The 23,691-nt window shown below is 35.3% G+C and overlaps 13 protein-coding genes across 14 annotated transcripts; 6 read left to right on the forward strand and 7 right to left on the reverse strand.

Annotated features, from left to right (window-relative positions):
* Window positions 1-577: 577 nt before the first annotated feature.
* Window positions 578-4,455, reverse strand: SPOG_03625 (hexose transporter Ght4). Its single transcript, XM_013165888.1, has one exon. It carries the CDS (start codon window positions 2,806-2,808, stop codon window positions 1,237-1,239), a length of 1,572 nt encoding a protein of 523 aa, XP_013021342.1. The 5' UTR covers window positions 2,809-4,455; the 3' UTR covers window positions 578-1,236.
* Window positions 4,456-5,045: 590 nt separating this feature from the next.
* On the reverse strand, window positions 5,046-6,416 carry SPOG_03626 (uncharacterized protein; the record flags this gene model as incomplete). Its single annotated transcript, XM_013165889.1, has 3 exons — window positions 5,046-5,837; window positions 5,904-6,103; window positions 6,161-6,416. 3 exons carry the CDS (start codon window positions 6,414-6,416, stop codon window positions 5,481-5,483), a joined length of 813 nt encoding a protein of 270 aa, XP_013021343.1. The 3' UTR covers window positions 5,046-5,480.
* Window positions 6,417-7,322: 906 nt separating this feature from the next.
* On the forward strand, window positions 7,323-8,398 carry SPOG_03627 (pepsin A; the record flags this gene model as incomplete). Its single annotated transcript, XM_013165890.1, has 3 exons — window positions 7,323-7,620; window positions 7,669-7,872; window positions 7,932-8,398. The coding sequence occupies 3 exons, from the start codon at window positions 7,323-7,325 to the stop codon at window positions 8,396-8,398; spliced, it is 969 nt and encodes a 322-aa protein (XP_013021344.1).
* Window positions 8,399-9,047: 649 nt separating this feature from the next.
* On the reverse strand, window positions 9,048-9,526 carry SPOG_05691 (uncharacterized protein). The gene has a single exon (XM_013166664.1). The coding sequence runs from the start codon at window positions 9,486-9,488 to the stop codon at window positions 9,306-9,308; it is 183 nt and encodes a 60-aa protein (XP_013022118.1). The 5' UTR covers window positions 9,489-9,526; the 3' UTR covers window positions 9,048-9,305.
* Window positions 9,527-9,539: 13 nt separating this feature from the next.
* SPOG_03628 (cation binding protein) lies at window positions 9,540-10,437 on the reverse strand. Its single transcript, XM_013165891.1, has one exon. The coding sequence runs from the start codon at window positions 10,247-10,249 to the stop codon at window positions 9,641-9,643; it is 609 nt and encodes a 202-aa protein (XP_013021345.1). The 5' UTR covers window positions 10,250-10,437; the 3' UTR covers window positions 9,540-9,640.
* Window positions 10,438-11,875: 1,438 nt separating this feature from the next.
* Window positions 11,876-12,484, reverse strand: SPOG_05490 (uncharacterized protein). Its single transcript, XM_013166640.1, has 2 exons — window positions 12,137-12,484; window positions 11,876-12,072 (listed from the first exon to the last, which is right to left on the reverse strand). The coding sequence occupies exons 1-2, from the start codon at window positions 12,259-12,261 to the stop codon at window positions 12,060-12,062; spliced, it is 138 nt and encodes a 45-aa protein (XP_013022094.1). The 5' UTR covers window positions 12,262-12,484; the 3' UTR covers window positions 11,876-12,059.
* An 865-nt stretch (window positions 12,485-13,349) lies between these two features.
* Window positions 13,350-14,825, forward strand: SPOG_03629 (uncharacterized protein). The gene has a single exon (XM_013165892.1). It carries the CDS (start codon window positions 13,559-13,561, stop codon window positions 14,708-14,710), a length of 1,152 nt encoding a protein of 383 aa, XP_013021346.1. The 5' UTR covers window positions 13,350-13,558; the 3' UTR covers window positions 14,711-14,825.
* A 1-nt stretch (window position 14,826) lies between these two features.
* SPOG_03630 (ThiJ domain-containing protein) lies at window positions 14,827-15,825 on the forward strand. The gene has a single exon (XM_013165893.1). The coding sequence runs from the start codon at window positions 15,041-15,043 to the stop codon at window positions 15,767-15,769; it is 729 nt and encodes a 242-aa protein (XP_013021347.1). The 5' UTR covers window positions 14,827-15,040; the 3' UTR covers window positions 15,770-15,825.
* A 294-nt stretch (window positions 15,826-16,119) lies between these two features.
* On the forward strand, window positions 16,120-17,251 carry SPOG_03631 (protein-L-isoaspartate O-methyltransferase Pcm2). The gene is made up of 2 exons (XM_013165894.1): window positions 16,120-16,170; window positions 16,215-17,251. Exon 2 carries the CDS (start codon window positions 16,291-16,293, stop codon window positions 17,059-17,061), a length of 771 nt encoding a protein of 256 aa, XP_013021348.1. The 5' UTR covers window positions 16,120-16,170; window positions 16,215-16,290; the 3' UTR covers window positions 17,062-17,251.
* Window positions 17,252-17,455: 204 nt separating this feature from the next.
* SPOG_03632 (iron/ascorbate oxidoreductase family) lies at window positions 17,456-18,451 on the reverse strand (the record flags this gene model as incomplete). The annotated part of the gene is made up of 3 exons (XM_013165895.1): window positions 17,456-17,711; window positions 17,773-17,982; window positions 18,162-18,451. The coding sequence occupies 3 exons, from the start codon at window positions 18,449-18,451 to the stop codon at window positions 17,456-17,458; spliced, it is 756 nt and encodes a 251-aa protein (XP_013021349.1).
* Window positions 18,452-18,895: 444 nt separating this feature from the next.
* SPOG_03633 lies at window positions 18,896-21,257 on the reverse strand. 2 transcript variants are annotated; one of them, XM_013165897.1, is made up of 4 exons: window positions 19,841-21,257; window positions 19,399-19,708; window positions 19,217-19,294; window positions 18,896-19,168 (listed from the first exon to the last, which is right to left on the reverse strand). In XM_013165897.1, exons 1-4 carry the CDS (start codon window positions 19,918-19,920, stop codon window positions 18,992-18,994), a joined length of 645 nt encoding a protein of 214 aa, XP_013021351.1. In that variant the 5' UTR covers window positions 19,921-21,257; the 3' UTR covers window positions 18,896-18,991. The 2 variants fall into 2 exon arrangements, with proteins under 2 accessions (XP_013021351.1, XP_013021350.1); XM_013165896.1 differs by having other exon boundaries at window positions 19,217-19,358.
* On the forward strand, window positions 21,057-22,623 carry SPOG_03634 (membrane transporter; the record flags this gene model as incomplete). Its single annotated transcript, XM_013165898.1, has 2 exons — window positions 21,057-21,824; window positions 21,868-22,623. The coding sequence occupies 2 exons, from the start codon at window positions 21,057-21,059 to the stop codon at window positions 22,621-22,623; spliced, it is 1,524 nt and encodes a 507-aa protein (XP_013021352.1).
* A 247-nt stretch (window positions 22,624-22,870) lies between these two features.
* On the forward strand, window positions 22,871-23,656 carry SPOG_03635 (cytosine deaminase). Its single transcript, XM_013165899.1, has one exon. It carries the CDS (start codon window positions 23,014-23,016, stop codon window positions 23,503-23,505), a length of 492 nt encoding a protein of 163 aa, XP_013021353.1. The 5' UTR covers window positions 22,871-23,013; the 3' UTR covers window positions 23,506-23,656.
* The last annotated feature ends 35 nt before the right edge of the window (window positions 23,657-23,691 follow it).

The raw sequence follows: 23,691 nt of genomic DNA on the forward strand, positions 1-23,691 counted from the left end.
ACAAAAAATTGAAAACGCAAATTTCTCTTTGAATGCAGAACATACGATTAAAGATTTACTAACGTATGATTATTAGTACTATTTAGAAATCAGTCACATTTGAAGTTTTACAGAACAATATATATATGTGTGTTGACAGTCGAAATCTTCAGATCGGAAGATTTGACTGATCAGGCTAAATAAGATTGACACTTTAGTCGTTTCATTTAGTTAATCAGATCCCTGGACATATTACTATTACTCTACGTAGTACTAACACGTCCAACTCCAATAGACAATTTTGTAGTTGTAATCGTGACTGGCTTCTCTAATTAATAGCAGTGATCACGAATTGTAAATTTTAATCGGAGCTTCTGCATTCAAAGAGAAATTTGCATCTTCAATTTTTTGTTTACTTATTATCAAGCACAATTCTTTAAGCTTATGAATATTAACTGATATTAGCTAATATTCCATTCTTATAACAAATTGTTATATTATGAATGCTAACGAGGGATCCAATTATGACACCTGTTAGTACCGTAGTATTATAAGTTGAGTAAATACACCAATACACACATGATTAAATAATATATTTCTTCTAATGAATAAATTAAACTGCTGGATCAGTATAAGCTGTTCAGTATAAGTATCATATAAAAATAATTTCTCTATCAAACCATACTGAGAGAAAAAATGGTCTTTCGAATTTTAACTTCCAATTGCTCGTGTTTTCGTCATTCAATTTACCTAACACCCTTAAAAAATTACTTTTTATAATCAATGTCGTATATGTATGTAAATTTATCTATGGGTATTAATAATTCTTGGACAAATGTCGCTGTCTATGAAAAAGAAACCTTCTAAGACAGCCATAATAGACAAACAAGTTGCTCCAATTATAACACAAGATCATCCACAAGGTACTAAATAAGACATCGTGAATAGAAAACGTAAAAAGAACTTAGCATAAGTATTTCATTACATTAATAAACAGTCAAAAATACAAGAATAGCTGAAACGTCTTAGCTGTTTGCAATCAACAATTTAGCTTTCGTAAAGTATCCCGGGGTATATATACTAAAGCTTACCGGCGCGTTCGCATCACTAAAACGTGTATAAAGGAACACACATCATGCTTCCAAATTTTTGGTATCATAAAAATAGTATCATAACGAAATTTGAAGAATCATTAGAGATTTCATACCAACATAACGATGAGCACAATTATCTAGGCCGAATGAAGTAAGTAAGCTCTTAAACCTTGGAATTAATAGCATCGGCATTTTCAATAAATTCTTCCTCTTCATTTCGGACTCCCTTGGATTTCTCCCTTTCTCGTCTTTCTTCTTCTTTACTAAAGTTCGTATGACTTTCCTTAATTTTTTTAATATAATTAGAGGAATTCCAGGGCTTAACATTAGAAAGGTAGAGATCATTTACCTCTTCTAAAGTCAAACCTTTCGTTTCCTTCGCCATGAAGAATATTTGGAATGATGAAAGAACATTAATGCAAGCATAAACATAACCCAATTTGAAGCCTATAGCATTGGATATAAAAGGGGTAAAAAAAGAAACCATAAAGTTACCTAGCCAGTTTCCGGCGGTTGCAACACCCGCGCATTTACTACGATATCGAATTGGAAACGTTTCACCAACAATCACCCATCCTATAGGTCCCCAAGAACAACAATAGGAGAATATAAAGAAACATGAGAAGATGATCATAGCTGAACCGGCTCTTGTATCCGAAGAACCGTCTGGATTATAAAGTTTCCTGTCACCGACAGCCGCGTAAATAAAAAAGCAAATAGATTGAAAAGCGGCACCTATGATAAGAGGTAACCGTCTTCCAACTCGATCCACAATATACAGCACACAAAAAGTCGTACCAAAATTGATTGCACCCAAAATTACTGCAGGAAGGTAAGGACTCGTCATTCCAGTTCCCCTAAATACTTGTGTAGCGTAATAAAAGTAATAGTTATTTCCAATAAGTTCTCTTAAAAACATAGTTAAAAATCCAAGTGCAGTACGGTATCGTATTTCGGCCCCAAGTATCTCGGTCCATTTTGCTTTACCGCCGGCCATCTCAGTTTCAATATCACTCCTGATAGTATTAAAATTTGTTTGAATTATTTCTGTTTCCGGACTGAGCTCAGCAGTCTCGCACATTACTTGAAGAGCTTTGTCTTCTTTTCCAATGTAAATGAGGTATCTAGGGGATTCTGGAAGAAAAAGAACACCTATCATAAGAAAAACTCCCCAAAGCATGTTAATACCAAAGGAGGTTCTCCAAGAAGCTGTTCCACTGAGTTTATGAGTACCCAAGTTGATGCAAGCTGCCACCAATGTACCACACGTCTGAAATACCTGATAAGTACAGACGATTGCTCCACGGATTTGGGGCGGAGCAACTTCAGACTGATAGCTTGGACTAAGTACAGACAATGCACCGATTGTTAGACCTACAAATATTTTTCCAACTAATATTTGGACCCAAGAATGTACTGACGAAATTAGTACGACCTGGCCTATAATATAACAAGCGCTAAAAAAACAAATGGAATTCCTCTTTCCTATGATTTCAGTGAAGGGAGATGAAATCATGGCACCGAAAAGACAGCCAGCATTTACCATACCCGTCAAAAGACCTTGACGAGCAGCAGTATAAGAATAGGTATTTTTAGAAGGATCATAACGATCGGAAAAACGAGTTTGAAAATTTCTCATATTTAGGATTCCACTGATTGAACCAGTATCAGCACCACCTAGCCATCCGGCCATAGAGATGAACACCACCAATACCGATGTGATATATCTTCTCATTTTATGGGAAGTTAGAAAACGCACTGAATGCTATAAATAATTAATGAAAACAACAAAAATTATAAGACAAGACAGTAAAAATGAACCAGGCTCAAAAAGAAGACTTCATTAAGGATTGTAAATGATAAATCACAGACAGTGAATTCACGAAAAAACTAAAAACTAAAACAACACCAGGTAGATAATTAACGAAAAATGTAAAAGATTTTGAAAGAAAGACAAACGCACTAATGATTCAAACCTTATATATATATGTATGTTTTGATCATCGGCGTCAACGAAATTGGGATGCAAAAGTTTAAAAACCAAACTTAGCGGAGTGATGAACGCTGCAACCAATTGGATCTCGTTTAGCATTTTGACTATTCATGATTTACTATCAACCCCCATGACCATACTGTTGGATGATGTAGTTTAAGGCCTATAGAATGGCGTTCATTGAAGTAACCGATATTTAAAAGTGGAGAAGTTACATAGCTCCTGAGCTATTTGCCCTATAGGAATAAAAAGAATATGCGGAGTATGTTCATACCGAACTTTAATATAGTCTCCATTTTGGGACTAATAAAGGATGGAATGGAAAGAACCTTAATGTATTTCCGTCTATAGTATCAGTATCAGTTTTAATGTACTAGTTCCAGATGGTTCTTTGAGGAACTGTCTAGGAACTCGCATTCTCAAAATTGGACTGCGATTTACTGAAGGTTCATTCCCTCGGAAATCATGAGGATCATTCTTGTAGCACTGTCTTTAAAAAATTCTACTCACCTTTGTGTACTTTTTTTGTCCTTTTTTATAATTTCAGATCCTTCTTTTACAAATTGATGTTCACCTTTCTTTCGTCCTTTGTCCGATGAAGTGGGGAAGTACTTTGCATCATAAAATATAGCAATAAAAAGCGTCGGGTATCTTTAATAAAAAGGGGATGAAAAAGTTCAAGCGTAACTTTCTATTTATAACAATGTGATGGCATTTTTATCGGTACATAATGAATAAAAAAAAATAGAAAAAAAAAAGGGACTATTTTCATAAAATAAAAGGTTGAGAGTAAAAAAAGGAATTGCTCATAGACAATTTGACATTCACCAAACAGTGCAAGAATATCTGCCTAATATTTTGGCTTAGTAAAAGCTACGAATGTTTCCTTTGCAAAGGACTCAACTTCATGCCATACCAATTTAGGATACACTTAAGAAGCCTTTGAGAAATCCAAATGGTTTCATATTATACGAGTTGATAGAGGGGAAATAAGGAGTGTGCTTATGAAGTAGCTTTAAAAGTTGGTTGAATACTTCAAACTGTTATATGTTAGCCAGGCTCACTGAATTGAGGACGAGAAGTAAGCAGTAAGCTGAGATTTTTTAGATGAGAAACCGTAAGGAAGCGATTCTCGCGTTATTAAGCGGTGTTATTCCATTCGTACATGGCGACAATACAGATAATTTGCCCCGCATCTCTCAATTTACACTATGCATTGCTCGAACGAATATCAGAATTTCCGGTATCTTGTAGAAGGATACCGGAATTATACAATATGGTGATTTCATGACGGATGTTTACTCGTTATGATACGCCATTATATCATTTCTTTATTTGCTACTTTTTGCATTGGTAAAAATATTTGCGGCTCTATCTTTTTGTATATCTGTTTTAGAGCTAAGTTAAATGAAGGACACTTTACCGGTATATATGCATAAGCAAAGTAATATTCCAATTCGAGTATGCCTTACAAATGAATCCTTTCATTGTAACTCTTTATTTTCTGTACATTTTCATCTTTGCCGGCCAATTGCGCAGTCTCATTTTGTTCAGTATGGATTTTTGTAAATCATGGTTGCTTTGTGTATTTGCAACTTGGTAGAAATCATCCCAACCCATAGGAGACATGATATCAAGCAGAGTTTTTACAATACCGATATTGTTCTACCTTTTCTTTTGTTTCATCTTTATCATCATTTTTCCCCATATAAAAGATGACATTTGCACTGTTTCAACCTCGCTTCAAATTAGTATAGATGATTTGAATTACAGTATCTAACCAATTATTTTTATGATTTTTATGATTTTTACATTATACTGACGGATTGGTATTTGACAGGAAATATTTTGCTAGCATAGTAAAACTTCTGCTTTTTTAGATCTTGCATTAGTTGTCATAGACAGAATTAAAATCGTGTACTTTTCAATCTGAAATATATACATTCACAAAACAAACAGTGAACCCTAAAAGTATTTCTTGCAAAGTTTAGAAAAATAGTCTTTTTTTTGTTTATATACTTATTATAATGCATTATAATTACCTAAGTATAGCATGCCTCCAGGTGTTCAATGCTAGGCAAAATGGGGCTCATAAACATTATTAGAGAACATTAATAACGAGTTCTAAGAAATGTAAAATAAATAAATAATAATACTAAGATCATGAATATATTACCTTCGCCGTTAGCACTTTTGGAAACATCCTCAACTTTTTTAGGTTCTCTTTCACCCTCGCGAATAATCAATGATTTCCCTATAGCAATGATTACGAATGACTAAACATGCTCCGTTGAGAGTATACCTTGGACAGTAGGATCCATGACACAAAAATTATTTCGCTAAAACATTAAACAACGAAAAACTCATTCAATTAATTTTCTTGCAACGAATAAAACAAATGTCCGGAAATAAAATCAGCTGAACTCAGAAAATCGAAACTCGGCATCTCCTAAAGACTGTAATCCCACGGCATCACGAAGACGTTCCTTCAATTTTATCGTTTCATTGGGTCCATATCGGATTCCATAACCATCAAGATAGTTAGTACATTGGTTTTTTGTTAAATTTTCAATATCTTCAACCGAATGAATTCTCGGTAAATCTGAATCGGGTTCTTCAGCGTTTAAGAATGGAACGACTTCAACCGATTTTCCTAAAAATCTCAGTTGGATGTTGTGCAATCTGCAATATCTGTACTCTTGTCTGTTCAATTTTTGTTCTATTCCATAAAGTCGTCCATCCAAGGCTTCAAATCGTTGATTTTGTCTTGCCTCCATGGCTTCAAACCGTTGATTCATTCGTTCTTCTAAGGCTTCAAGCCGTTGAATTTGTCTTGCCTCCATGGCTTCAAACCGTTGATTCATTCGTTCTTCTAAGGCTTCAAATCGTTGATTTTGTCTTGCCTCCATGGCTTCAAGCCGTTGATTCATTCGTTCTTCTAAGGAAATTAGTTCCCGTTTTATAGCAACGAATCCGACGTTAGGATCATTAAAAAAGTTAACGAACCAGCTTGGAGGCTGAATGTTGTTGGATTCCTCTGCATTTCTATAACTATTCAAACGGTTTTCAATGATACGCATTTGTTCAAGCATACGTATGTTACTTTGAAATTGATTGTTAGCCAAATCCATATCTCGATTTCTTAACGCTATTCGCTCAAGATTATATTCAAGCTCATGCCTCTCGCACTCGTATTTTTTATCGTTATAAGCATTTTTAAATGCATTCAAATAGCGAGTTAATTCAGTAACATTTTCCTGTCTTGGAGGAGGAATAGCAAATTCGTTTGCATACAAAAGTTCATCGTTCGTAGACAAGTTTTCTTGATGTGCGGGTAAACCTTCATTCATTCTTCCTTATCTTATTTTCATAAAAGTTCGATACTTCTTCGGGATTGCTAGTGATTTCAAACGTATTGGGAAAGGTAAGTTATGAAGTGTTTATTTTCCTGATTTAAGGGTGGTAACGACCATTTAAGGATATTTCTGTATTTGAGATAACCAATGTTATTCACTTGGACGATAGGTCACAACCAACTTTAAAAGGGTTACAAGTGGGGTATTTCGTAAAGTGGGGGAATGTTTAAGAAAACCACCGTTGAAGGTACAAAGGCCTATAACGTTTGTTGACTCAACTCTTCTAAAAAGGATAGAATATTACTTGTGAATGTTTGTCGTCAATTGATGAAAGACACTCATCTTGAATGATGATCAAGAAAGCGAAGGAAATATTACGTTAATGACTCCATAGTGTCTTTTTTTTTTTTCAGGAAGTAGATCACAAGAATGCAAAATGTGGGTTGCGAAGGGGTAAAAAATAGCTAAATAAACAAGAAACAAATATTATACCTTAATTATACATCTCGATGACCATTGAAGGTTTCACCCTCCGAGGAACCATATTATCGTTAAATAATGACTCTTTCTTCGATGTTTAACAGTAGGCATAAGGAAAAAAGGTGTGTCGTGCCTTGAGACTTTCTGATCTACTTGACAATTACCAGCATAAGCGTAATAAAATTATACAAGTTCCCATTGTTAAAATTCTATCGGGACGGAAACGTAAAAACAGGTTTCAAGCGCTAGTTACCACCAGGATACCAGCAGGAAGAAATTCTGAGTCACATCCCACAACGTATTACGATATATATATTTTTGATAACGAAAATTGATATCCTTAAATCAGAAGCTTACAAATATATATAGTTCGTTTTATCTAGTCATCGCCAATAAGCAATTGTACTTATGCTCTTTCTCATGATCTTTGCTGCCTTCTTTTCTCATTCAGTTGCTACCGTTCAAGCACCAGCTTCTTCTCTTTTACTTCCGATTAAACGAGTGGCATCCCCACATTTGAACCTTGGTGGGGGGAACTTGGATTATACGAACAATACAAAGATAAAGCGTTCTGAAGAATTCCCATTGAGTGGACATAGTTACCTGCGATTATACTTCGTGCAAGTTGACCTAGGTACGCCAGCGCAAACCTTTGATGTCCTAATTGATACGGGCAGTACTGCTTTATGGGTGCCCATGATGAACGGCACAAGCAAGGGTTGCACCGACAACCCATAATTATATGATCCTTCAAATTTATCTTTAGCTCATGACCAAAGGAGATCAAGAGATATTGGTTACCTATCATCTTCTGTTAATGTTGAGATGTATGGAGACACATTTCGGTTGGGAGATCATGAAGTCCGTAATCAGTTATTCGGCGCTGCTACACGTGTAGGTCCTCATGCTAACGGAATCATGAAAATGTCACGCGGTGCTAGTTCTTCTGGATCTAGGACGAATGCATTTCGTGCTCTTTTTGACAAATAACTGGTATCACCCGGCAATGCATCATTTTATATATGTTAGACGATCCTAAAAAAAGTTCTTTAATTCTTGGAGGACCGGATTCCAAAATAACGAGAAATGGGTTCACTTGGCATGAAAACGATAATTGCACTACTGACGGATTTTGCGTTACTGTTGACAGTATTTTGTGTCTTGATAAGTATGGGAATAAAAATTGTATCTTACAAAAGGGTATCAACTACAAAGGAGTACTTGACACAGGCACTACTCCAACGTTAATTGATAGAAAACTAACATCTGCTCTCAATAACCTATTAGGAGACCCAGGCAATGGTCGTGTCCTTGCGATGCCCCTGATAGTATTTGTCTTCAACGGGGAAAAATTTAGGTTGTCAGTTCAGGATTATACAGTGGAAGAGAACAATATTTGCTGGAACTCTTGTTATGAACAATCTTCTCTGGATGGTAGTAACCAAATAAACTTTGGCACCGATATTTTCTTTAGGAACATTTATTACTTCCTTTGACTATGAGAATAAAATTGTTCGGACTTGGGGAGTATGCTTAAGATAAGAAAAACTTCGTATTGGACTTAAAAGTAAATTCTCGGTTGATATTGTAAAAATCGGAAACAGATCGAAAGAATGTAGTTATTAATTTCATATTTTTTTAACTTATAACTATTCTTATATTTTAAAATTACGAAGGAGTAATCCCAGAGAACCGTAACCATCAACTAGTATGAATGTGGTGAAAATAGCCTATTTTAAATGGATATAACCTCAGTCAGATATTTCAGCTTTAAGCTTAAATGGTCAGCTAAATTGACATTGCATCTCGTCGATTCTTATAAGCTCTTTTCTTTTAGTTTATAATATCTCCAATCTATATACTTAATTATCGACTATATGCAAAGGCTCTGCATAAATTTATATGATATGTAATTCTTATTAAATGCCTTCAATTGTTCTAAGAGAGCTTTGGAGATGAAATTGAGATGCTGAAATCCTCAATAATGTCTTTGTTTATTACTTAACCACATTACAAGTTAGAGCTTAAGTGCTATTAATGCATCCAAACAAATAAGACTCATAATAAGCGAACTAGTTTCACATTAATGATAAAAAGATCTACATCATAATATTATGAATGTGTTAATCACAGAAAAAGCCTTAACGTTGAATACGAATCATGGAGTTATTTCTTGAGTATTAATAATATGAAGATAGTTTTAATCCTCTGTACTCAGTATTTATTCCTTAAACAAATAATACCATACTTTTCGCTGAAAAAGGATGATCTTTTTGTAGCTTAAACTAATTTCACCAATTTTTTGAAGATTAATTTGTCCCTCAAAGTCCAAAATAAAATGACAAAATCTGAACGACGACGTATATATGATTCTAGTAAACGCACATACTTATAATCTAAAAGCTAGAACGTGAGTCTTAAGAGCATTATATCCTGGAAATCATCAAAGCTACTAGTAAGGACAGTTGCATGATCGAAAGAGTAAACGGTGGAAGATATTAAAGGATTATATGAGTACATATGAATACCATTTGAAAGACAGAATTTGTGACTATATTCTTTTACGACTAATTGGTCTTGTTCCATGCTGTTTGAAAGAGTAACGAAAGTTTATCTACGAATAAATCATATCCAAAGGTGATCTGGAGGCATCATCCTATTATTAAAGTAAAATGAATTGTTAAAAATATTATTAAATCATTCCTATATTAGCAAAAATAAACTAATTATAATGAAGCTTACGGCCAACGTTTCATTAAATCCTGTAACTTGTCAAGGGGTGCTGAAAGCAATCCAACAACGGTTTCGAAAGGAGGTTTGTTAGGAGCAGATGGATGACTTTGAGTAGGAACAAGCGTCTTTGTTCTTTCAAAACTTTGCGCCATCTCCTTTGACTCATCTGCTAATAACTTACTTTCCAACTGAGGAAAATCTTCAGTTTCTTCTTCTTCAATATGTTTTTGAAGATTGCTCATCAAGGCATCAATTGTTGGGATATATTCCGTCTGGCCTGGGCTCAAAGATTGAAACTTGTACAAATAATCTTTGACAATTTGATGCTCATTTCGGTCTTTTTCCGCTAATGATTTACCAACATCTCCAAGGTATTTTTGGAATTTTGGATAAACAACAATTTCCTCTGCTACAGAGTGTCTAGCCAACTCCCATACAAATTGATTTTGCCAACGAATTGCCGTATCAGTATCTTTAGCAACCTTGATTTTGTTGTAGTAATCCTGCAACTCTCGATGATCTTTGAAAACCACGTCTGAAATTCTTGACATATTGCTAGTGTATGTTCTTTTGAATGTTAATAATGGTAAAACAAGAAAACGTTGTTTCAACATTCGAACTGGCTTATAGTCTGAAAGCTCCTTGGCCAACTTATATATGAATAATTTGAAAGAAGCTTTAGGTAATTTTAGGACTCCTAGCTGATTTCAACTGTTCATCATTGAATCCATTGCATATTAGCAACCAAAAATGATGAATTATCAGTACCATCCAGCTTTTTCCTATGTTTACATGACGGAACCATTTTATCCTTACAACGTATTCAAGTTGCTTTATTCATAAATAAGTCAATTAAGAGCATACTGATTGGTTCATCTACGCCTCACATCTATGGTCATTAGGCAACCAACTATAGGAGATGTCATAGCGAGCAAACGCATGAATGAGCCAATGCTTAGTCGCTTATTTTTTTATCTGTACTTTCATTCGTCATAACCATGACAGCTACAGGTAAATAATTTTGGGTAGCTACTTTGGCGACGTCACAAAACGGACAATATAACGAAGTCAGTAAATAGATGGTTGGATCTATATAAAAGAAAGGTTTATAGTATTCCTGTAACGAAGGAGAAATAGAAAAAAAAAATAAAAAAAAAATAGTCAAAAAAGGTATTTAAAAATTATAATATTGTTTAAGAACCTGGTTCAATAACGACTAGATGCTAACATATAAAACTTTATGGGAGGGAATATTTTCCAAGCTTGCAAATTATGCTGAATGTTAATAAATGGAAAGATTCAGACACTTTCCTTGAAGTACACATAAATTTTCCATAGTTCCAATAGCTAAAATGTAAGAGCCCGTACTTTGGAAATCCTTGGTCAAGGTTAACATCGTAAACTTTCAGTATTCTCAGATTAAGAACCCGCTCCAATTAGTAAAAGGTTATTTGTCCATTAATAACGAATCTAAAATTGTTCGCCAACTAATAAAAGTCAGCTAGCGTTCCTAACCCATCAATCACTTCACGCGAAAAGTCAATGGCGAAATTGAAAAAGAAAAATACTAAAACAATACCCTCTCTTGTTGGTTAAAAAAACCCCTTTAAACCTGAATGAAACTTCAGTCAAATAAGGAGAAAAACGAGAGACTTCACAGAATCCGGTTTTTAACTGAATACTCGCTTGCACGATATATTAATTATAAGCAACTTTCACTGACATTCATGTTTTATAGTATATGATCGCATCGCACTTGTGTACTTATAAACACAAGTAGCAAGTCCTTTTATCTCTTTTTTAAAGTACGTTCATTTTGGTGTTTTTGTTTTTTTAAGTATAGTATCGAGAATTTAGGAATTAAACAAACCTGTATGTTAATTGTGTTAAGAATCTTTAGCATTTCTCTTATAATCTGTTCATCCGAGGTGCTCTGATCCTTTCGTAAATAGTGGTGGTATCGTAAACAGGAACTATTATTATTCATCCAAAAAGGAATTTAGACCTATAAAGATATAGCAGCCATACACTATGGTTAAAAAAAAAAGGAGAAGCAGATGATATGCGAACTTTTTTCGCTTACAATGGAAGGAGCCGAAGGCTGATTTAAAGCGCTCAAAGATCTCATTTACATAATCTTTTTGCTTTTTTTCTAAACTTTATGAATAAAAGCTGTATAGAATGATCCAAAACCTTATGATAACTACAACCCACTTATCATGCAAAAATTTCAATGAAACACGATTTAGTTAAAGCTTCTACCCCGTATAATAGACACTAAAGAAGACAAAATTTATTCAAAAAATTCGCAAAAGGTTAATATTAATTAAAGCATTGTAATTAAGGATTATTAGAAAAGTCACGATGTATATACAAAGTGAGTGGAATCAAAATAGAAATAGTAAAGTAAAAGTTTCATAAAACTTAAGCAATGACACTAAAAACGTTGTTAGCATCTGACTCATAGAATCCTTCATATAGAAAAGATAGAATCGTCTTACCACATTGCAGGAGGTTTGGGTTGGTACCAATAAGCACCGCTAGTAGTGACAGTGGGCTTGGAGGGAGAGTTATTGGCAAGAGAAGAAGAGTTGGAAGTGGCGGGAGTGTTGTTCATAGCGTCCATTTTGATAATTCGAGATGAAAAAGCGAAGTGTTATAATTGATCAAAAAGCAAAAGCAAATGATTTAAAATTGGAAATCAAGCTTTGGATGTTGAATTCTTCTTCAAGTTGACCGATATTTATACCTTTTACTGGTGTTTCCGAGTGAACCGATCTAACGCTCTCTTTGTTTAGGATCCTATTGTTCTAAACGAAATTTTCCATTGTTCAAATGAATTGTCGATTTGATTCAAGATCAAGGGTACAACACAAGCGGAGACATGAAGAATAATCAAAATTTTTATCAAAGCAGTAATAATAATTAGAGATCCGTTGCGGGGATGTTTGTCTTTGAGTTGCGACCGGCATTTTGCAAGAACAATAGGTGAATGAATATAAGAATACGACGTATGGAGATGGAAAAGTAGATAGAAATTAAAGAGAATAAAAAAATAAGTACATTCAGTAACGACTCCTCATTCGCATCTTTTCATGCTGATAACAAATAAAAACAAAGGCCTTTGTTTCTATCTGAAAGGGCGGGGGAAACTTCTTGGTAAAGCATGTCTCTTTTGTTTCAAAAAACGAAGTTGTTTCTTGGTAAAAGAGGAAAATACCACTGTGTTTTATTAGGGGTGTATTGTTTTGTCCAGTATTAGTCTACTCTGAACCGACAATTATCGTTTCTCAAAGGTACACAATATGTCCATAAAGTCAATTTTTATCAATATCAGAGACTTGTTTCTTTTTGACTCCTGATTGTCAATCTAACCGGTGTGAAATTTTAGAAAGTTGCTGACAACTACTTAAGGTTAAAAGCTATTTGTAACGAAATACAATTTTCTTAATAATTGGTTTACATGTGAACTTCTATTAGATTTTAAAGCGAAGAAAGTATATAAACACCTACTACATACATATTCTCACTTTGCTTCTATAACAGCGCAGAAAGCTACTTCATTGGATTGAACATGATGGTTCCATCATATATTCAGCTACTGAAGATGTAAACCTTTGTCTTATCGTTTATACACTACTTTGTTTGAAGGACTGAAAAAGTGATGATGTAAGTAACATTAACGAACCAGATAAAAGTAACAATTTGCTTTAAACTGAGAACTGTTACAGTAGTACTCCATAGAGACAGCTACAGCAATATTGGCCTACAGCTGACTAATGAATGAAATATAAAAGACCAAAAATTTAACATCATATGTTAGTATTTACTAATCGAAACAATTTTCTTCTTTACAAACTTTTAGTGAGCGGTCCGCCTGTTTGCTTGTAAACGAAACTTTCATTTTATTTCTGTATTTTATAATGTCTTTCCCGTTCTTTCAGCGAATAATTACTCTTCCTCTTATATTGCTCTGGACATCTATACAGTACGTAACTGCGGGAACAAGATTCCAGAAACATGAAGCCTTCCAAAGGAGCCTTTTATTGAACCTGGTTTGTATGACTATCTTGCATATGTCTAGTGGAACGACTCTGAGAGATATCAAGCTCTGTGGCATTGACCACTTATTTGATATTCTAGGACGGAACGAGAATGAATTGAACCCACTTGGAAGTATTCCCAACTACGGGAAAGTATTCACTCGAAAGAATACTGAGAAGAATATTCCCGATTCTGCTTGGCTCGCTAAGCACCCTCAAATGGGCAAAGAAGACTTCATCATCATTCATCTTCACGGAGGGATGATGAGTTATCCTTATACAAAGTATAATATATTCGCTTTTAGTAGTCTTTATTCTCTCTTTTTGAAGAATGGTTTGAAGCCGCCTTCTATATTGCTTGTCGATTATTCCCTGATGCCTGAAGGGAGAACCTATCCAACACAAATCCTAGAATGTGTAAGCGTTTACGAAAAGCTGGTTTCTCTTGGGTATAGAAAAATAATATTGATAGGTGATTCTGCTGGTGGGAACTTGGCATTGTCAATGCTTTACCATCTAAATGAAAAGTCCAAATCAGAAAATATTGTCTGGCCTTCTGGTGTAGCTTTAATTTCGCCGTGGCTGGATTTGACTAATGCCAAGAAAGCTAAATCTTATGTGAGTAACGCTTATACAGACTTTATGTCCTTTGAAGTTTTGCAAAAATTTGGAAGAGAGTATTTTGGACAAAATGAGCATTTATATTCTCTACCTTCCACGAATATAAATTTGAACTTTTGTAATGACTTTTGGTCAGAAATTCCAACTTTTAAATTAGGCAACTTTCTATTATTGGTTGGTGAGAATGAAGTTTTAAGAGATGAAATTTTAGAATGGAGCTTTGAAAAGTCTTCCTTTGGGAAGAAATATCCTGAAAGAATATTGATTGAAAAGAATGGCATCCATAATGGTATATTCGTTACGGAAACTCCCTTTTTATATTTAAATCGTATAACTTTAGAGGAATGGTCTCAAAAATTTGGAGTGAATGCATTATATAAGTTTCTGAAAGAAATATACGAGAAAGGATAAGTGACTGATTTTATAATATCTGTAGTTAAATTTAATAGATGATGTTTCCGGAAAGCATCGTCATACATAAATTCTTTGATTTTTTTTATAATATGTTATTACATGATTTGTGTGAATCTTGGTATATCTGTACGTATACATGTGTTTGTATATATATATATACATTTTGTTATTTGTCCTCTGCTATATGTTAGTGATGATGCTACATCTCGGTCATCTTAGGTATGTAAAGTGTATTATGACTTAAGAGGCGACAACCATATCTCAGAAGGGATTCATATATATACTCAAAATTCCACCGTCAAAATAGCAAAACTTACAATCAGCAAGATGACCACAAAGAAGGTGTTGCTGGCCACTACTAGTTACTATGGCCCTTTTTATCTAGATGGCATGAAAACAGGTGCATATTTTTCTGAAACCCTTGTTCCATTCAAGGTATTCAGGAAAGCCGGATACGATGTTCAGATGGTATCTGAGTCGGGACAATGCAGGTTTGATGATCATTCTTTGACCGAAACAAATTTAGGAGAATTGGAAAAACAAGTTCTCGATGATAAGAATGAAGAGTTTTGGACCTATTTGAAAAATACAAAAGCTGCCAAGGATGTCGATCCTAATGAATACCCACTGTTGTTTGTTGCAGGAGGACATGGTGCTATGTTTGATCTTCCTACAGCCAAAGGCGTACAGAACTTGGCAGCTAAAGTTTACGATAATAAAGGAATTCTAGCAGCTGTTTGCCACGGCCCGGTTTTGTTGGCACATGTTAAAAACTCAAAGTGTCCTGTCGGGAAATCCGTTGTTTATGGGAAAAATGTAACTGCGTTTACTCACGCAGGAGAAGTAATGATGGGGCTCTCTACTTCTATGAGAAACCACAATATAGGATTCCTAAATGAAATTTTAGAACAGGCTGAAGCGAAATATATCAACCCTCCTACTCCCGTGTCGGATTTCGTTCAGGTCGACGGCAGAATTGTAACCGGAGTGAATCCCCAAAGTGCTAAATCAACTGCAGAAGCTGCTATCAATACTTTGGAGTCCAAATCAACTTAAACAGAATTTGACTAAACGAATATTATTTATATGAAATGAATTAGTTCTAATATCCACGTTGCATTTGAGTAACAGGTACAAAACAAGTTACTTAAGTATTCAATCTGAAAAGTCGTTTTAATCCAAATTTAGATTGAATCACATGCTGTAAGCTGAATAAAGTTATACAATTCATGATGTATCCAATATTTTCTCTTAATATAAGGTCATTGTATATTGTGTAAGGATTGTTCCTTTTATTGGATGAGTGATGTGTGTATGAGTCAACTATTTTAAGGTAAGACTAGATTTCGGATCTATTCATTTCTTGGTACTTATAACTAATAAGAGCTTTTCTCGTTTATTGTCATATTTTATTGCTGTAGTGTACATTATAGCAAACAAAATTAGTGTACAAATGTGTGAGTTAACAAACCGAAAATGAGGCAATTAACCATTTTAACAGTAAACGAATACGAATCATAAAAAAACTGCTTTGTCATTCACTATATAAAGTAAAAATTGTGGCAACGGTTGATTATATGGTTTATCGATCGCACATTTTCTTGTTTTTACCAATTTTGCTATTGATTTGTTCTTTCATATTATCTTTATTCAGAATGGCTTGGGAATGTAGTGCTTCCTCAAATGCAGCTCTTGTTCGAAATTTAAACCTCGCAGGGATTATCTCAAAGCCGAGGGTCATTGAAGCGATGAAGCATACTGATCGCAAATTTTATTGCCCTCACTTTTCTTATGCGGACTCGCCCCAAAGCATTGGGTATAGCGCTACCATATCAGCTCCCCATATGCACGGTACTGCTTTAGAGCAGTTGGAGTCGAAGCTTCAGCCGGGTGCCAGAGTTTTAGATGTTGGATCGGGAAGTGGTTATTTAGTGGCTGCCATGGCTCGTATGGTTGGGAAAGCAGGTTACGTTAAAGGCGTCGAGCATATACAAGGACTCGTCGATCTTTCCAAAAAGAATTTACAAGAAGATGCGAAGCATGACCCGTTGATTGAAGACATGTTGAAGCAAAAGAGAATTGAGATTGTCCGTGGGGATGGTAGGCTAGGTTCACCTCAGGATGAACAATTCGATGCAATTCACGTAGGTGCAGCGGCTCCGGATCTGCCAAAACGGTTAACCGAACAACTGAAACCCCATGGGAAAATGATTATTCCAGTGGGTACAACATTTCAAGATATTTTTGTTTATGATAAAGATGCTCATGGAAACCTTTCGAAAAAGTTTTTGTTTTCAGTGCGTTATGTACCTTTGACTGATCCTCCTAGTGATTATGAAGACATGTAAAAGCCTTGCGGTGTACCTGTTATAAAGTTCCTTATGACCTATGGTGAAACTTTGATGATATGAAATGGCGTTGAATATAGGATAGTTTTTATGATTGTTTGTCTATGATATTGAAAAATTATGAAATTTAGTTCTTAATGTTGATAATTATTTACGGTTGTGATTGTCGCCTGCAATGTACTTGCTTGAAGTAGAACTATTCCATTTATAGTTATCGCCGTGATATATACTCTTTCTTTTTCATGTAGAAGTCGTGTAGAAGTCAAAAAATAAGAATGCCGCGTTAAAACTCATTCATGCTCAATGCTCAAATACTTGAGCATATACATACCGGGATATCTGTCATTTCCCAAATGAATCGAGTGATTATGTTCACCGGTGTCATGTTTTGTGCTCAGACCTTATCTTGAGATGCTCGCCATAACCATAGATGAGAGCGTACCTTTTTGTGTTTACTCAACCTGCGTTTACTGTCTCCAGTAACCTCCATGTTTTCGTCAAATAATGGAACTAAAGAAGTATTAGCATCAGGTGCTACGAAATAAGCAATTTTCCGTCGCGTTTTCATTTTTGGGTCAAGTTTCACTCGGTGAACAGTGCTCTTAAGTTGTCCACTGGTCCAAAATTGTAATATATCTGCAATATTTATTCTAAACAATTATTAATGTCATTCTTTCGAGTGAAACAAGTCCGGTACAAACTCTTACTTACAAAACCGTTCCTTTTTCTAGAGAGACTGTGACCCAATCGGCTACAACATGTGGATATGGCGGTCGAACTTCTAAACCTCCTTTGTCTTTTTGAAATAGTAAAGTAATAGATCCGTAATTAGAATGGGCCCCAGCATTTTCGTCATAATCTTGCAGTTCCACTCCTTCGGGAATGCTGTAATTAAGTAAACGAAGGATATCTTCAGATGAACTATGGTTTTTGCTAAAGAAATCTGTCGAAATCCAAAACCAAGGGCAATTAAATCAAGAATTTTTAATGAAAGGTAATAGCAATGTCTTTGAAATGCTTTTATTTCAGGAAAGTATCTTTCAATAACTGGGCTATTCGTTTTGTAATCCGGGTTAGGAAATCCTACTACATCGTAATACTCCTTCAGAAATCTTTTATGTTGATGCTTGACATCCGACTCTTCACAAAAATGACCTGTAAACTCTGAATGCAATCTGTCCTCTTTGAGTAGTAAACTTTGCTTTTCCTGCGTAGGTGATTCAAAAAGCTCGTCGCTAATCCTAAAGATATAATCTATCTCTTCTATTGGAATTCCATGGTTTTTCACTGTAAAAATACCCCAGTCTTTGCAAACATCAAGAAGTTCCGAACTGAGATATGTGGTATTTTTTTCAGAAAGATCGATACAAGGTAATTCTACGGATTCCATCAGTACTAAAGATAGTAAAACAGTAATGAGAGATGTTATATTTGTAGTAAAAACTTATAACGCTGTATAAAACAAATGCTAGGATATGGAGATTGATTACTATTTATAGTATATACTAATATATGGAATTGTTATTGTGACGAGTCATAATTTCAGAAGGCTCAGTAATTCAAGCTTAGCCGCGAAATTTACGTAAACAACAAAAGCACAATTCTGACGAATTCCTGTAAGTTTTATCCTTACCCTTGGAGCAGACGGAAGTGTGTTGTCAAAAGAAGAAAAAGAAAGTAGATGATTGTTATTTACTTCTTTTTTGGTTTTTATGAATTGAAAAAATAAATAATCTTTATAGAAGCAAAGCCATAAAGTTATAAAAATAAAAATAAAAACATTTGAGATTTGAGATTTGAATAACGTTTAACATTGGCGTCTTAAAAAGTGTCCAAAAAGCGTAATACTTAAATTCTCTTCATGATGATCATCATCTTACTACAAATGACCCTTGTTGGCTAGGCTTTTTGTTTCAACTTTTGGATATACTTAAGCATCATTATTCTGATTAATTTCCTTGACGACACGAGCAGGAGAACCAACTGCTACTGTGTTAGGAGGGATATCCTTAGTAACGACGGATCCTGCCCCAATGACACATCCATTGCCAAGTGTAACACCTGGGAGAATAATGGCTCCCAAGCCTATCCAAACATTGTCATTAATCTTTCCATTAAGTTAGTCAACGATCACATGTATAAGGAGAAAACATACCTTGATAGGTTTGGCATACTCCATTGCTGTATTTCGGTTTGTGAAATCCAACGGATGAGTAGCTGTACATAGTTTCACCTAAAGAAATGATTAGCATGGAGTAGTAAAAAAAGTAGTCTAATCTAATCTAATCTAATCTAGCCTAGTCCAATTTAGTTTAGCTCTTTGCTTTAAGTACATACATTGGGGCCAAGCAAAACATTGTCTCCAATGGTTATGGGAGCAACATCGAGAAAATTGCAATTATTATTGGCGTAAAAGTTTTTGCCAATATGTATATGGAGTCCGTAATCGAGGCCCAAAGGAGGTTCGATATCGATGGAAGAACCGTCGTCTTCGAAAGACATGACCTGGGACAAGATAGTAATTTTTTGTTTCTTGAATTCCTCACTACTAAGGTTGTTGGGATTCCCTAGGGTGTCGTTGAATTGGCGTGCGACCAACTTGGCAAATTCTCTTGCTTCCTGGAGTTCTTCATCAGGAGAATAATATCTACCAAATACAAGTATTAGTATAAATGAAGAAATAAAAGGATATAATTAGAAGAAGCCTAGAGCAATCACTTTGAAAAATGCAACTTTCGTTGTCCATCTTATTTCTCCTTTTCTCTTTCAAACCACCTACAATTCTCCTTGAATCATCTTTTGATACTCCTTTGTTTGGAAGACTCGCTTGGTCTGAACGGGGTTTTCTGAATTTGTCATTTTCTCTAATTTCTTAACTAAAAGGACGATTCAAAGGTATGTGAAAAAGTCAAGATTATATACATTTTACTGAAACGAAGGACCAGATACCGTGTATGATGAAGTCATGGCCCAAAATTTCGAAAGAATGAAAGAGGTGCAGACCTAGATTAGATACAAATGAAACAAATAGGAACGAGCAATAAATAAAGGTTTATCTTAAAGGAATAATTGTTTCATTTTTTCTTGCATTCGGCTGACATCTCAACATGATAACGGTTTGATTTCATTTCCTCGCAGACCTGTATGTTATTCCTGAGAATGTTATCTTGTAATGATTTATCATGCACGATTGGACATCCTCGTGTAGGGATGTTTGTACACAGAAATAATTGAGAAATGCTTCCTTTGTTATTTCTACTTGCTGCAACCCTTCAATTTCTTATGTTAGAAAGCTTACCTATACTGCTCTTCTACTCCATATTGCATCATTACTTTACTTACGATTGAGAATGGCAAAATCAAGTTGCAACGTGCATATAAAGCTATGAATGAATCGATTAACTATGGGTCCGACTAGAGTAAACAACGTTTCTTTTTTAAATATTATGAGGATTCATTATGAAAAGTAAACACAATAGAAGAAAAAACAATGGATATGCAAGAATAATCAAGCACAAAGAGCCATAAATAAACCTATAGCACAGGTCACAATGGGACTTGTTTCTGTTACCCGGGATGAAAATTTTCCTTTGCCGTCTGCAATTTTGAGTGAAACAAGTTCTTGTTCATTGGTGTTGGGCTCTCGCTCTTAACGTTACGCTACGAAATTTATCAGGAAAAGAGCATTAAATGGTCCATTAACCGAAGTTCACTTCATTGAGTAAGAAAGTGGTTGAGTAAGGAGGAACACGAAGAAACAACGCTGCACCAGTAGGGCAATTAGGACTTTGCTCTCCACCAAACACCATTACAAAGTTGTAGCGTTTATTTTTTTGGGCAAAGTAGCCTGTTTTTGTTTGTAAAATCAAAAATAATTGTCGTGGCAACTTCACGACTCCAATCTTGAATCAATTAGCCGTTTCCAAGATTTATCGAAAAGGCAAGTAAAAGGTAAAATTCCATCATCAGTGATTGAAACAGGAAATCAATCAATTATGGATGTCTCTACGGGAAATGGAGGAAACAATACTTTTTTGATGGATGAAACACCAGAAGAGAAGAAGTCAGTGCGACATTCTGCCTCCACTATCATTCATGACAAGCTGTCAGAAGGGTCGGTTGAACAACTGGATGAATGGAATGTCGCGACGGCTTTGATGTCCATTGATGAAAACCATCCAGCACATCCTCATCATTGGCCTGCATGGAAGAAATGGTTTGCTGCCATAATTTATACACTCTTAGAAGTGTATATTATTTGGTCATCTACGGCAGTTATAAATTTTACGAGTTTCTTCCAAAATGAATGGCATTGTAGTTCGCAGGCTTCCAATCTTGTTCAAAGTCTTTTTATTCTCGGAAATGCATGCGGACCAATGGTTTTAGGTCCTATGTCAGATATCCTTGGTCGGAAATGGGTATATGTGATTTCCTTGTTGTTCTATATAATTTTTCAAATTCCCCAAGCCTTGGCCTATAATCTCCCCATGATGGTCATTAACAGTGCGATTGCTGGAATCTGTGGTAGTGCTGCAGTGGCAAATGTAGCTAGTAGCATGTGCGATGTTTTCACAAAAGAAACCGTTGGTCTGGGTATGGCATTGTTTGTCTGGGGTGCAAATGCCGGTGCTTCTATTGGATCACCAATCGGTGAAGCATTCGCTGAAAAAAATTGGAGATGGTTTTACTGGATGAACATGATCGTCGGTGGTGTCTTGGTCATCCTTTGTATTTTTATACCTGAAACTTTACCTGCAAGCAATGTTATGCAATATGCAAAAAAAAATGGAACAAACAAACTTGCAGATTTCTACCCTCGAAAAGGCAAAATCAGCTGTAGCGCGTGCCAAGTTTGCATTTACTATGGCCGCTCGAATTTTCATTACAGAACCAATTATCTTAGCTTTAGGATTGTATAATGGATTTGCATACGGTATTAACTTTTTATATCTGGATGGTCTATTCCCTGTCTTCAAAAATAACTATAACATGTCTTATATGCATGCAAACGAAACCTTCCTCAACTTTTTAGTTGGTGTAACGATTGTTGTTATGATGCAGCCCATTCAAGATTGGCTTTATCGACGTGATAAAAAAAGAAACGGCGGTGTTGATCGTCCAGAAGCTCGATTTTTGATTTCTTTAGTTACTGTTTGGTTTTTCCCCCTTGGACTTTTTTGGTTTGCTTTTACTTCCAGCGGAAACATTTCTTGGGTTTCTCCTTTAATTGCTGGTGGAGTTATTGCTGTCGGCGATCCCCAGCTTTGGTTAGCTATGTTAAACTATGTTACAGATTCATATCCTTCTGTGGCCGGATCCGCTGTTGCTGCGTTTACCCTCCCTAGTTTTACCTTAGCTGCTGTCCTTGTTCACCTCGGTGCTATAATGTTTGAAAACATGACCACAACATGGGCAATGGCTACCTTGGGTTTTATCAGCCTTTCGCTTGTCTTGTTGATTTATATCATTTACTTTTTTGGTCATATCCTTCGCAAGCATAGTCGTCTCGCTATCACGCAAGAAGCTTTGGCAGAGAAAAATGCAAATCATGTTGAAGTTTAATGTATTTTTGTAATATCATAAAGGTTATTTATTTAAATGATTTCCATCCCCTTCTTTGTTCAAAAGCTTTTTCATTTTTCCTTTTTGTTCATTTTGTTTCCTTGTCTCATTTTCTCTTTTAAAAAAGTTAACCATTTTAAGTGATCTTTTTGCTGTAGTTTGATTTCTAATAAATATTAACGTTCACTCTAGTCATAATATTACATATCTGAATTACAAGAATAATATATACACAAAGTCTGCACAACGATTATTGGCCTTATTGATAAAATGAAACCTTTCCGAAACTCCTATCATTTTCAAATATATCTTCAAAACCACAACTCATATATAACTAACTAATTCAGAACTCATCTTTTATATTTGAAAGTTTCAAAATCAGATTTAGGTATGAGTCCGAGTACTGACATACTATCAGAGAAGGATTTGAAATACCTTCGCCAAGCAATTGAGATATCTGCAGATGCTAGGAAACATGGCCAACACCCTTTTGGTTGTATTATTGTTGATGAAAACGACAAGGTGGTTACTACAGCCGAAAACCAGGTTCCTTCTGGCGACGCCAGTCAGCATGCTGAACTTCGTGCAGTATCCATAATAACAAAACTAAAAGATGCTCAAACTTTGGGAAACTGCACACTTTACACAAGTACGGAACCTTGTGTAATGTGTAGCGGAGCCATCGTTTGGTCTGGCATAGGACGTATAGTGTTTGGTCTTTCCAATGAGAGTCTGAATAAATTGGCAAAACTCAATCCAAAGAATTGGTATATTACAATGAATACAAAGGAAATTGCTGAGAGAGCATCTCGCCCAGTCCAGGTACTGGGACCGTTTATAGAAGATGAAGCTGTGATTCCACACGATCACTTTTGGGATTGAGTATTCTATCTTATGTATGTCATTTTAAGCCTCTATCTTCTCCTTTCTTTCGGACCTTTCTACGTTTATGGATTGAACTTTTAAATTTATTATCACTCTGTTATAATTTCAAGAGATAATCATTCAGCATTTATACAAAGCTTACACTTCGTTCTTTGAAAGTGTCCGTAGCATCTGTAAGCACTG

Source organism: Schizosaccharomyces cryophilus (genome assembly GCF_000004155.1).
Source record: "Schizosaccharomyces cryophilus OY26 unplaced genomic scaffold supercont4.1, whole genome shotgun sequence".
NCBI lineage: Eukaryota > Fungi > Ascomycota > Schizosaccharomycetes > Schizosaccharomycetales > Schizosaccharomycetaceae > Schizosaccharomyces > Schizosaccharomyces cryophilus.

What these genes read in the sequence shown, in the direction of transcription:
- SPOG_03625 (XM_013165888.1), bottom strand. Translation starts at nt 2,808, where the DNA reads ATGAGAAGATATATCACATCGGTATTGGTGGTGTTCATCTCTATGGCC.
- SPOG_05691 (XM_013166664.1), bottom strand. Translation starts at nt 9,488, where the DNA reads ATGGAACAAGACCAATTAGTCGTAAAAGAATATAGTCACAAATTCTGT.
- SPOG_03628 (XM_013165891.1), bottom strand. Translation starts at nt 10,249, where the DNA reads ATGTTGAAACAACGTTTTCTTGTTTTACCATTATTAACATTCAAAAGA.
- SPOG_05490 (XM_013166640.1), bottom strand. Translation starts at nt 12,261, where the DNA reads ATGGACGCTATGAACAACACTCCCGCCACTTCCAACTCTTCTTCTCTT.
- SPOG_03629 (XM_013165892.1), top strand. Translation starts at nt 13,559, where the DNA reads ATGTCTTTCCCGTTCTTTCAGCGAATAATTACTCTTCCTCTTATATTG.
- SPOG_03630 (XM_013165893.1), top strand. Translation starts at nt 15,041, where the DNA reads ATGACCACAAAGAAGGTGTTGCTGGCCACTACTAGTTACTATGGCCCT.
- SPOG_03631 (XM_013165894.1), top strand. Translation starts at nt 16,291, where the DNA reads ATGGTTTATCGATCGCACATTTTCTTGTTTTTACCAATTTTGCTATTG.
- SPOG_03633 (XM_013165897.1), bottom strand. Translation starts at nt 19,920, where the DNA reads ATGACAAATTCAGAAAACCCCGTTCAGACCAAGCGAGTCTTCCAAACA. An exon ending in AAGATGATTCAAGGAGAATT is followed by an intron (nt 19,709 to 19,840) that starts GTAGGTGGTTTG and finishes TGTATTTGGTAG; the next exon opens with ATATTATTCTCCTGATGAAG. An exon ending in AGTATGCCAAACCTATCAAG is followed by an intron (nt 19,169 to 19,216) that starts GTATGTTTTCTC and finishes CTTAATGGAAAG; the next exon opens with ATTAATGACAATGTTTGGAT.
- SPOG_03635 (XM_013165899.1), top strand. Translation starts at nt 23,014, where the DNA reads ATGAGTCCGAGTACTGACATACTATCAGAGAAGGATTTGAAATACCTT.